This window comes from Crinia signifera, chromosome 3 (assembly GCF_055691185.1).
Source record: "Crinia signifera chromosome 3, ASM5569118v1, whole genome shotgun sequence".
Taxonomy (NCBI): Eukaryota; Metazoa; Chordata; class Amphibia; order Anura; family Myobatrachidae; genus Crinia; species Crinia signifera.
In genome coordinates, this window is record NC_139219.1 from 103,992,765 (window position 1) to 104,005,660 (window position 12,896).

General features: G+C 41.6%; 1 protein-coding gene across 12 annotated transcripts in view; it reads left to right on the forward strand.

Annotated features, from left to right (window-relative positions):
- ARID1B (AT-rich interaction domain 1B) overlaps nucleotides 1–12,896 on the forward strand; it is a 434,060-nt gene that overhangs the window by 368,362 nt on the left and 52,802 nt on the right. For 10 of the 12 annotated variants that reach the window (XM_083176326.1, XM_083176327.1, XM_083176328.1 and 7 more), the window contains 3 exons: nucleotides 278–436; nucleotides 2,807–3,016; nucleotides 8,476–8,680. In XM_083176326.1, coding sequence (XP_083032452.1) covers nucleotides 278–436; nucleotides 2,807–3,016; nucleotides 8,476–8,680 — 574 coding nt within the window. The remainder of the gene's footprint in view (nucleotides 1–277; nucleotides 437–2,806; nucleotides 3,017–8,475; nucleotides 8,681–12,896) is intronic. The other 2 variants (XM_083176332.1, XM_083176334.1) reach the window with 1 other exon arrangement.

The window sequence follows — 12,896 nt, forward strand, 5'->3', positions numbered from 1 at the left end:
AAGCAACTTTTATCTTTTTAGTCCATGCTTAAGCATTTCATGTTTGCTTGACGTAAGCGTGGTGGCTCAGTAACATTAGCCAAGCATCTTGCCAAATTTGCACTAATCGCTAGCCAATATACGGTATTAACAGTCTTGAGCTCATGCATCTTATATGCTTGTCTTTTTACCTCACCCTTTTTTCCATACATGCAACATTTTTGCATTACCAGTTAATCTATCTCTTTTAGGTTTTCCCTGCTATTGTCACATTTTGTTCTGTATTCTTCTACCACAGGATAGCTACAGTTCACTGTGTATATGTCAGCCCCCAACCCCAGGCCACCTGCCAGTCTCTTCCCCATTGTCCCCAAGCTCCGCTAGCATCTCCTCCTTTCATGGAGATGAAAGTGATAGCATTAACAGCCCAGGCTGGCCAAAGACTCCATCGAGCCCTGTAAGTGGCCGTTTTGTTATTTTATGTTTGGATCTAATTATTACTACTGTGAGCATGCTTTAAAGACCTTATTTTATATTTTTTTCTGCTTTTGTTTGTTTTCAGGAATTATTTATTTCTTTTTCTTTATTGTTTTTAACTTGATCTACAGTAAATGACATATGAGCACCATAATATGTAGACCAATACTGTTTTTTACCTCCATGAAAAAAAAACAAATGTAAACTTTAAAGTTATCTTAAGTTAATGTGCAATCAATCTAATAGAAATAGTAAATGTGAAGGTTATACCTGTATATAGTTACCCAAGCTCTATTATGTTATAAACTCTCAATGGAAACATTTGTAAAATCATACATTTTTGCTTACCAAACCAATGTTACTAATCAATAAATAACATATTTGGGTATAGTCTGACTGAAAAATGAAAAATGTGGATGCTTTGACAGCATTGATCTGTGTGTGGCTGATTATTCATTAATGGGAAACATTGACCAAGATCTGTTGCGATTTGGGCCCGATTTCACCCGATTCGGATGGATCGGGCAGTGAAATCTGGCCAAATCGCGTGTCCCGTGCGCATGGGATGGAGTCGGACAAGCTGCACATAAGATTTGTTAAGTCTTATGTGCAGCCTCTGGGCGGGGGTGCTATGAGGCGGGCAGGGGGCGCTGTGAGGCAGGCAGGGGCGGTGTACATAAGGGCAGTGGATGCAGGTGAGAAGAACGGAGAGCCGGGCAGGAGGAGCAGCAAGTAAAAAAAAAACAATACAAATAAATGGACAGCCAGTGATTGGCTGAGCGCTCTCTTAACCAATTGTTCATTGGCTGAGAGAGCGTTCAGCCAATCACTGGCTGCCCATTCATTTGCATGGACTTTTTTTTTTCTTGCAGCACTGTAACTTAGAGCTCCCTCTCCCCCTGCCTGTCTCTCAGTTCGCCCTCACCAGCGTCCGCCACCCCCCTGCTCCCTCCACCTTGCAGCTCCTTGACCCCCTGCCTGGAACTCCGCTCCCCCTCGCTGGCTCACTGGCGTCCCACACCTGCCACCTCTATATCCACCACCACCTAGCTCCCCGGGAGTTGAATAGGATAAATCGCATAGATTCAATTACATTTTTGTAACTACAAATGAAATAAGGAGCCGTTTGCTTGCTAATTGGGAGAGTGACCTGCTTTCCACCTACAGTAGCTTAATTGCTCTCTATTTAGCTGTTGGCGAATTCTGATCTGTACTGTATTTAAAGTGGACAGTTAAGCTCACAATTGCTTTCTTTCCTGTTGGTGCTGCTGCTGCAAATCACCTGTCATAGCAATGATATACACTAATCACATAGAGGGGTAAACACAAATCGTGTCCATCATTTAGGATTTCAAAAATCAGGTTACTGGTGTGACTGCTGCATACTCAGGGCATGGCCATGGACCTGTTCAGTGATTATACAAAATTAGATTTTTGGCAAGGGAATCCCCCTGACAATTTGCAATGCTGATCACGAGGTAGTGGAACAGTTTCCTCAAATAAGCACTCTCGACAAAACAGGAAGGTTCGGAATATGAATACTTTACAGAACAGCAAGATATACAGTAGTAGATCATTTTCTATGTTGATATAATATCCTATTCAGACATCAACCTAATTTTGAAACTCGACCTATTAATGTTTGAAACAAAATTTTCATCAAAAAAAAAAACTGGAACCAGTTTAAAAAGAGAATAAAGTAGGGGCAGCTTACTAAAGTTTATAGGGCTAAGCCTGAGGATCCTTTTATCAAGCATTTGGGTGTAACTTTTCAATAATATAGCAAATGGAATTGGCAGAATCCTTGCCTTAATCAGAGGGAATGGCTCTACAAGATAATGATTACACACATTGGGGCAGATGTATTAAGCCTGGTGAAGAGATAAAGGAGGAGGAGATAACGTACCAGCCAATCAACTTTGAAATGTCCCTTTCAAACACAGTTCATTGGTTTGTGCTTTATCTCCTTTCACTTTACCTCCACTTTATCTCTTCTCCAGGCTTAATTAATCTGCCCCATGGTTTGTGCGCTCAAGTGTAAGCTATCGTCAGTACAGTAAATGCTTTGTTTCCTGGTGTAGAATAAGTATTAAGAGTCATACATAAAGAAAGTTATTCATTTGGGGTCTGCCTATTTGGTTTACATTTTAACATTGGGTGTTATTAAGTTTTGTATTTTTTTCATACATTGCTCATGTGGAAAGAGAAATGTATTTTGTTATTAACTGTGCCATAACTAGTAACCTTCACTTCTAAACACAAACACCTGCAGGTGAGACGTGTGTGCAAACTGGTGTCTATAATGCGATTTGGTGATCTTATCGTTTGTCCCTCTTTCCATACAATGCAGAAAGCCAACTCATCAACTTCCACTGGAGAAAAGATAACAAAGCTGTATGAGATGGGAAGTGAACCTGAGCGCAAGATGTGGGTGGACCGGTACTTGACCTTTATGGAAGAGAGAGGGACACCAGTTGCAACATTGCCTGCTGTAGGAAGAAAGCCGCTTGATTTGGTCAGGCTGTACTTCTGTGTCAAAGAGATTGGAGGCTTAGCTCAGGTATAATGATGGTGAATATTTGGTGGCAGTATGGTGCTTCATGTAGAAATTTTTAATTTTTTGTTGTCTAAGATTTTGTAATTGTCCTGTATTAAATGTGTAATGGTTAGCAATACTGCCTACTGCCCCACTGAGGCCATGGATCCGATTCCCACCATAGCCTTAACTGCACAGAGTTTGTATACTCTCCCCGTACCTGTGTGGGTTTCCTCTGGATACTCCGGTTTCCTCCCACATTCCAAAATATACTGGTAGGCTATTTGGCTCCTAACAAGAAATAGAACCCTAGAATGTCTTTGTGTACATGTGGTAGGGAATATAGATTGTAAGCTCCACTGGAGCAGGGACTGATGTGAATGTTCATACTATTAATAATAATATTAAAATTACATTGAACAGCAATTTTTGATCATAAAAATGGATATTTCAATACTTGCAGAACAAATCAGGGTTTGAAGGGTATCCTAATACCGAAATTAATTTGGCATATGTATAAAAAAGGAAAAATGGGAAGATTGCGCTAATATATATACAATAAATTCCAATGCACCATGGAGGGGATCACATTTATAGCAAAAGACTGGAGACTGCTTCAAACTATTGTATAAAAAAACTATTTAATTAGCATATAAAGTATACATATGTATAGCTATTTAGGGTGGCCACCTAAAAAATTAAACATGTATATTAGCATATGCTATAATTACAATGTGCACATAAAAACAAGCTAAATATTTAGCTCTGGATAAAAAAGGGGGTGATGATAATATTCACTCTGAATTTACATAAAAACTAGCAATCTTGCATATGTTGACACTGTGTCGACTGGGTTTAGTGTCAGACCATACTGGGGATGTTTTAGTAGAATGCTGGTAGTAACAATGTCCTTTTCAGGAGCAATGGATCATAGCACAGTGAGCGTATACATCACCTGTGCTGCCGGATGGTAAAAAGTCCTGTGCAGGGCCAGCGCCACCACTAGGCAAATCTAGGCATTTGCCTAGGGCGCCGGCCACTGGAGGGCGGTATTTCGCCCTCCCTTGCCGCCCGTGTACCTGTCCTGCGGCGTATATCTGCGTAAAAGCTGGCGGCGGCGGCAGCGGGGGGTCCCTGCAGTCAATAAGAAATAACGAGCGCTATCCGCCGGGCTATGCGGAAGCGCTTCTGTTTTGGAAACACTGGCCGCACAGCCAATCAGCGTGCGCCGTGCGGCCAGTGTTTCCAAAACAGAAGCGCTTCCGCATAGCCTTGCGGATAGCGCTCGTTATTTCTTATTGACTGCAGGGACCCCCCGCTGCCGCCAGCTTTACAGCGCCGCAGGACAGGTACCCGGGCGGCAGACACCGGGGCGCCCCCACCCTGACTTGCCTGGGGCGCTCTGGTGCCTTGCACCGGCCCTGGTCCTGTGCGGTGTTTGTTTGGTGGAGTGTCCCACCTGAGGAGAATGACAGTGCGGACCTGGATGTAATGGCCGGTACGTGTGTCTCTCACCCACGCTGCCGGAGATGTTAGGGTCCTGCAGTGCACCACCGTGACTTTCACTCACGGGTGCTTGTGTCGGTTCCTGCAGGCGTTCTCCACTCTGCACAATGGACAGGGGCTGGCGGATGTACCGTTCCACGCACGGCGATAAGGATGGAGTGATATATCAGATGGTATTCGCCCAGTATTCTGCTGGCAAGCAAGAAGTTGGCTAGTAAGCTGGATGGCTGGCTTCTAACATGTTTCGCCCTTAAGCAGGGCTTAAGCCCTGAAAAAGCCCTGCTTAAGGGCAAAACATGTTAGAAGCCAGCCATCCAGCTTACTAGCCAACTTCTTGCTTGCCAGCAGAATACTGGGCGATTACCATCTGATATATCACTCCATCCTTATCACCGTGCGTGGATCGGTACATCAGCGTGGGTGAGAGACACGAGTACCGGCCATTACATCCAGGTCCGCACTGTCATTCTCCTCAGGCGGGACACTCCACCAAGCAAACACCGCACAGGACTTTTACCATCCGGCAGCACAGGTGATGTATACGCTCACTGTGCTATGATCCATTGCTCCTGAAAAGGACATTGTTACTACCAGCATTCTACTAAAACATCCCCAGTATGGTCTGACACTAAACCCAGTCGACACAGTGTCAACATATGCAAGATTGCTAGGTTTTATGTAAATTCAGAGTGAATATTATTATGTTTTTATGTGCACATTGTAATTATAGCATATGCTAATATACATGTTTAATTTTTTAGGTGGCCACCCTAAATAGCTATACATACTGTATGTATACTTTTTATGTTAATTAAATTGTTTTTTGAAACAATAGTTTGAAGCTGTCTCCAGTCTTTTTCTATAAATGTGATCCCCTCCATGGTGCAGTGGAATTTATTGTATATATATTAGCGCAATCTTCCCATTTTTCCTCTTGAATATACATTTTGCTGTACAAGTTTGTGGTCTAGGCCATAGACTTGATACATATTTTGCACTGACACTAGTGCAATTTTTGAAGATTGCTGCTCATTTTTTCATAGAAAAACCTTTTTCCTTATAAGTGTCCATTCATTTTTAAGGGATATTAGCGCCCAAGTCTACCTCCGTTTTTGCGGTGGTAATACATATGTATAAAAAAAATGGGCTTGTATCGCAATCCGACTACCCAATTATAGCCTGTTTTCTTTGTGTACGTGTATGTGAAAAATTACCTTATATTACAAGAAAGCACATGGGTGCCAGCATCATGGCTAATAGGATAGCCCCGGGCAAGTTGAGGTAACTTACCAAATGAGTCGCGTTTGCTGTAAATAAAAGATGACATTAGGTAGCAGTAGATCTGAAGATAAGTAGGAGATAAGATGATAGTAGGTAGTAATCTGTAGGTTTATCTTTCAAAAACGTTTTTGTGAAAGAGTGCCTTGCCTATGGAGGAAATTGGTCAGTCAGGTGGCCCTTTTGGAATAGTGTGCTATAAAAGAACCTTGCTTGGTTTTACTTAAATCCCATATAAATTTAAATAAGATACATTTTCTTTCCCATAATTACCCACTATGTGTGTAGCAATGCACAGGTTTTCCCGGTGTGTTTAACAATCACTACGGACGAAATGATTTGTCAATTTAGCTTTTCACCACAATGGGTTACTACATAAGTTAACCTGTGTACACACTGTGCAACTTGGGCTATCAATTTTCACTATACAGTGACAATCACATAGCAAGTTAGTGAAAATCAGACAGTGTCTAGCCGCATGCGATCCCGATGAGATCCGATGTATGGCCCCGCGACATCGGTATTGCATGGCTAAATAGACTGTGCAGACAAGTCTATCTTGACTATGTTACCTGTAGAATTTTATGTTGGCCTAGGGCAAAATAACAAGATAGTGTGTGCAGTTAATCAAATTTTGGTAGTCAAAATCGTCCATTAGCCTGAATCTCACCGTGTGTACACACCTTTAGTGTATTTAGAATAAAGATGACATGTTTGAGACATTGGGTCTGATTCAGAGGTAACACTGCCAATGTTTTCACAATTGATCAATTATTTGATACTGTGCAAGTGTGAAAAGTTCTGAAAACCTACTGTATAACAGCACATGCATTCCCCTGTATGTGGAGATTGCTGTTGCAAGTGGTGGCCTGCACAAACAAAGCCTGTCCTAATGTGCATCTTGTGGGAGTGTCAGCTTATCAGTGAATGTAGATTCATAGCCAAAAAGGCCTGTACACATGCTAGTGCAAGAGTAATTGGGTAACGCGATGGTGTGCCTTTGGTGGTGTTTTCAGAAAACCGTCTGTATTGCACTGTCCTGAAGCAATAGAAGTTGGAGTGTCCGGGCATGCACAGTATGGTGTACACAAGGGGAAGGCTACAACTAGCATTTGCACATTAGCGACACAGCTGCGCATGCATTTGGTCCACTTCTAAATCAGGCAATGTGTGTGCACTCTTTCTTCTCTCAGTTGCACTAAAACTGAAGAGAGGCAAGTCTAAGGGAAATCTGAGAAAAAATGACTTAACAGAAAAGGTAGAGGAAAAGTGGAATAGCCTCCCAACAGAGGTGGTAGCAGCTAAGGGCAGTAATCTGGGACATCCCGACAGTTGGCATCCTGGCCTCTTTTCACTCTGCTCGACAAACTCCATGGACGGAATTCAATGTTCTGCCTGTCGAGTGTCGAAAAGTAGACGTGTTTGCAAAAAACAGTCACGAATTCAACAATTCACGTCTGTATATGACAAAATAGATCCTACTTGTTTTAAAGTCGGCTCTGTTTTGTCTAAATCCGCCTTCAATGCTGTCGGAAACGGCAACAATGTATAGGTGGCGACCACTATTTCCCCTGTCAGGAATGGTGGACGACACTGAATACCCCCCTAAGACAGTATGAACAATTTAAATATGCGTGGGAAAGACATATGGACATCTTTTCAAAGAAATAATTATCTATTTGAGGTATTTTTTTAAAAGATGCAGACTAGATGGGCCAGAAGTTTCTTATCTGCCGTCAAAGTCCCTGTTTCTAATTTTGCGCTTTGTGTTTTTTTTTTTCTAATAAATTTCTAATCTGTATTAGTACATTTTCCAGCTTATTTAATAATACCCATGTTCAGAATATGTTAAAATAGAATCAGTGAATTTGTTTCTATGGTTAGCGAAGTTGTTCATGTAGGAACGTATTAGCATGAGGCTGTATTTTCCAAAGGATTTCATGGTTGAATGTTTATTGCATTGTACAAGTATAGTAAATATGTTTAAAATCCCCACACAATTGCATTCGTTCCATGTTTTGTATTTGCTTGTCATCCTTTTTCCATGTGCTCAGAATGCTGTAACAAAATAATAGGTGTGAATGGGACCTTAGAAAACTGGTTTGCATGTGAGCTATCATTTGGAATTTAACCCCTAATTGGTATAGAGATGTTATGCAATCTATATGTATAGTAATATCAGTGGTGTCTGGCACTGCTGATCCCGTTGGAGCCTCTACAAAATAAGCATGTTTTCCTTCCACATTTACAGCTCCCACAATTACACTAAATTGCGGAATAACACAGTTGCTTTTATTTTTATTGGTATTTAAATGAGTTCTTAGCAGCGAGTCCTTTTTAATTGAAACAGGAGCGTGTGAGTGCGCGCATGCTCTAGTGCATTGGCTAGATCCAAATTGCCAGCTCTCTGCCGCACATCCCTTCTAAAATGAGTTTAGCATTAGGGGATGCGGCGTGCAGAAGCCTCCAACGCCTTTTATGTTGCTATCAGCAGGTTCTTTAATGGCTTTATAACTGCAAGTGCCGGTTTTGCATTGCTGAGTGGGAGTAATGAGCGTTAGTTAAGAGGCACATAAAAAAAATCCTTAAAAAAAACCCATAGGAAGATAAAACAAAGAATAGTGTGTGTGCTTTTTCTAGCTAACTCCACTGTTGAATGGAAATTATTTCCTAAACAATGGCATTCCCTTTTATTGTAGGTTAATAAAAACAAGAAGTGGCGAGAGCTGTCGACGAATCTGAATGTTGGCACTTCCAGCAGTGCTGCAAGCTCCCTGAAAAAGCAGTATATACAGTACCTGTTTGCCTTTGAATGCAAGATAGAAAGAGGGGAGGAGCCTCCTCCAGAGATCTTCAATCCTGGAGAGTCTAAGAAACAGCCTAAGATTCAGCCGCCATCTCCTGGTAAGTGGAAGAAATTACATGCAGTGTTTTATAGAGAAAACAATTATTTCAGATCACTTATGTGATACAGTATAAAAGCAAATCTTCAATTGCCATCATATGTCAACCCAAGCTGAAGTATGCAACTCACAAGATTGCTGTGTTTTCTTGTATTTATACTACTGCTTTGCTCACCCTGAGCCTTAATTAAGGAGTTTGAAAATTCCATGCTCAGGAGTCTGTATCAGGAAATATGTACAGAAATGATTTGATAACTGGATCAAAGAGCAATCATGACACGAAGATGACTTTTAAAAATGATACACTGTTTTTTTTCTCTGCAGTAGTGGTGGTGTCTTTTGCTAGAGTTTTGTCGGGCAGCTATCCAGGTTAGGCTGTTTTCGTTTTTCAGCAGTGGTTACCTTTGCTGAGTAAATAAATATTCCTCAGTTGCTGCTTTAAGTAGTTACAAGCAATTAATTTAAGACTGACATTCTATAGTTTCTTTATTATTCTGCTATTAAAATGTTTTTGTTTCTTGATTCAAATTTGTTTTACCCATAATTTATATATACAGTGTATCTATAGCTATATATCTTTAGCTATTTGCAAAAGGGACCTGATTCACATATGGCGGAAGTGCTGCACATATAACACAAACAATTGGTATAATAATACAACATCAGTCGCACTACAGCTGTAGACTGTCAGTTATTGCACATTTGCAGCCATTTGGGGATTGGGAGGGGTGGAAATGGTTGCCATTTCTCAAAATGGAATCATGTTGCCTCTGTATTGAGGGAGTGAAATTGTCAGAAGACAGTGATTTCCTGGCCTCTTTGTTGAATATGCCGCATCCAGCTTTATTTAACCACTAGTTAAAATAGCAGAACAACATAACAGTAATGTCTGCAGCAGGGGCTGTGTCTGCCCAAATGGAGCTACTCTACACTAGTGGCGGCCGACATGCACACTTGAATTCACCCCATACAAGTGAGGAGCAGTGTGAGCCTTTTATTATACAGGACAAGTAATATACTCTTTAGTACATTAGATTTTAGCTAACTTTTTGCACAGTGTAGGTAGGATAGACACAGTAGCATGAATAACCTTTGCACTACATACTCCAAATTAATCATATACTGATAAGGCCTAAATGTAATGAAAACTGGTGACTTCACCAGACAGACTTCATCATATTTAATGTGCACTTCAGTTGGCAACGCATGAGGAAAGCCTATTGTAGAAGGATCACAGCACTACAAGTAATGTCACAATCTATTCATAGAGATCTGCATCTCCGTATGGCTGCAGCGAGGCTATCTAAGGGAAAAATGTTTGTTTTATTATAGAAAGCATTTTTTTTTTTTTAAACCCTCTCTAATTTTATTATCTATTTTTTTAAATTCTTTAAACAATGAACCTTTCTTTTGGAAGGGGTATTTTTGGTTAAGATGCTCTAGAAGCCGAGTCCAGACTTTAAGCAAGCTGTGTAACACTTGCTTCTTTTCCTGCATACTAGCCTAGTGAAGCCATAAGTTTAGCCTTACCAAAGGCATGCTAGCTTTAAGCTGTGTACACACGGGGGCGATAGGGGCTGAAATCGCTGGGAATATGGTCGCTGAGGAACCATATTGGCAGTGATTGGAGTGTGCACCAGTGATAAATCGCCAGGTGCACGCTCCCGTTTTCAGCCCCTGAATGGTCGCTGGTCGGAGGAGCATGCTCCTCCGACCAGCGACTTCCCCTGCCTCTTCTCCCGGCAGTGTAACATTTTCATCTGCGACCAGAGATGGTCGCAGATGAAAACGGGACACTAAGCAATATGATTGCTGAGCAATATATTGCTAGCAATAGATTGTTAGCGATCATATTGCCCCGTGTGTACGCACCTTTACAAGGGAAGCCACTCATTGCTCAACAGCATTAGCTATGTTTTAGCCCTTTAAGTGCCAAGTATATTTGTCAAAATAGGTGTAAAGCAAAAGTTGGTACTTGTGTAGTTTCACGACGCCATTGCCCCACGGATCGCATTGCATGCGATTTGCGTACGATGCGAATTAGCATAACACCCACTATCGCATTGCATCACATGCAAATCGTATGCGATCCGATGCGATGGGATTTAGCACACCCCCACTATCCACGTCAGTCAGAAGAGCCCCACAAGTGGATGCGGTACTAGGTCGGCGTGGAGTGTGGCGAGCGGACGCGTAAAATAAGCCCGAAGCGTGGCAAGCAGATGCTGATTACTTGACGTGTATTGCGCTCGCCACACTTCGGGCAGCTTTTCCGCGTCCGCTTGCCACACTTCGGGCTCGGTGGCTCACTGCGCTCACCACACTTAATAATATCAACTCCACGCTGACGTGTATAGTGGGGGTATGAACCGGTCAGGAGGAGGCGTACCGCGTCCCCTCGCAGGGCTCGCTGCACTTGCCACGCTTTGGGCTGACGTGGATAGTGGGGGGTGTGCTAAATCACATCACATCGGATTGCACGCAATCAAATTGTATGCGATTTGCATGTAATGCAATAGTATGGGGTGGGCTAAATCACATCCCAAGCAAATTGCATGTGATTTGCGTGTGATGCGATCCGCGGGGCAGTGGCGCCGTCAAACTATGCATGTACCCAAAATTTTTATTCATCATATCGACCTGTAATTTTTACCTTTATATAGCATTTTTTTATTTGAATTTATATAACAAAAGTGAGCAACGCTGAAATTTTTTAGCCGATATTTAGAATTTTCATTTTGAATATCTTCTGTCTCTGCATTGAGTAGTGATAGAAAATCTTTATTATCTGAACTTTTTGTTAAATAGACTTGTGTTGCCTCCCGATATATAACTGATATACTGTATTTTACTTACAGCTTGCACAATTTTTTTTTACAACTCATTCACATTCTGTGAGACAACCCTTTCCTTTTATTACATTATGTTAATAGTACAGAAAAGTGGTGATATAAAAATGAGGCCATGTTCACAAAGCACTGTTCTCAATATAGAAGCAATGCTACTATATTAGGATAATTTATTCACAATTCAGTAGAGCAGTTGGGAGAACTGTTTAATATTGCACCAGTCAATACAGACTCAGAAATTTTATAGTTCCGTTTATTTGTCATGGCTCCTGTGGTGACATAAGCAAAACTCATATTTTTCTGCCAAATGTTTGTGGATTTATGAGACAAAATGCAACCAAACCTCAAATAAATGTATATTAATATTACAGTGGTACAGTCTAAGGGTGCACAAGTACTATATAAATATTGTCAACAACTGCATGTTCTAAGTGGGGGCCGGGTGACATCACTGAACGATATTATTAACGATATTGTTCAGTGTGTATGCACTAGATTGTTCACCCGGTAGTACCTTGGAGAACACTAATGATATCGCTTATAGAGCATTTCGTATATTGTGTATGGGGTTTAAGCCTATAATTGTGAGAGCTTAATCATGTACTGTTCCGTTTTTCTGCCAGTAAAGTTAAATATTTCCTTAACCCTTTGAGTGCCAAGTGAATTTGCTTACATGCTGGTTGTAGGCGAGGGAAATTGCCCTTGAGCTTTCCCGGTGGCGAGATCTCCCATACACACGTAGCCACGTGTGTGTGGGCCATCTGTGCTAATTCAGTATTCTTTTTGTACATGCAGGAGATCTATCTAGATCTTCATTACATGTGCTGAGCGGGCAATTGCGACATGCAGGACTGCGCATTGCCATCTCTATGTAGTGTACACATGGGGCGATGTGTGCTTAATTTCTAAGCAATCTAGACAGATTGCTTAGAAAATTGCCAAATATCATCCGTGTGTATGCCCCTTAATGCTTTATATGTATTTTGCTTCAAAGTAACAACTCTTTTGTTTATAGAATATGTTATGAAATATTGTTTGTGGAATATGTATTACAAGTGGCAGATTTTTTCACTGGCTTTCTAAGTGCTTACCTGGCACTATCAATGCTGGCTTCAATTAGCAGAAAGCATGCATTTTGTGGGGGAGGCCACTCCATGCCTTGCAGCCAGCCCTACTCAGCTTTTATGATCTGCAGCTGATGCAGTCCATAGAAGCTGGTGTTTTGCGCATGCACATTCCCCACCACAGCTTACGTGCAGACCAGGCTGCCAGAGCCTCTCCTCCTAATGTAGGCATCATGGGTAGTGGCAGCCCCTCCCCCCCCCCCCCCCCCACAAAAGAGGTAGAAGCCACTACTGTACTTTTGTT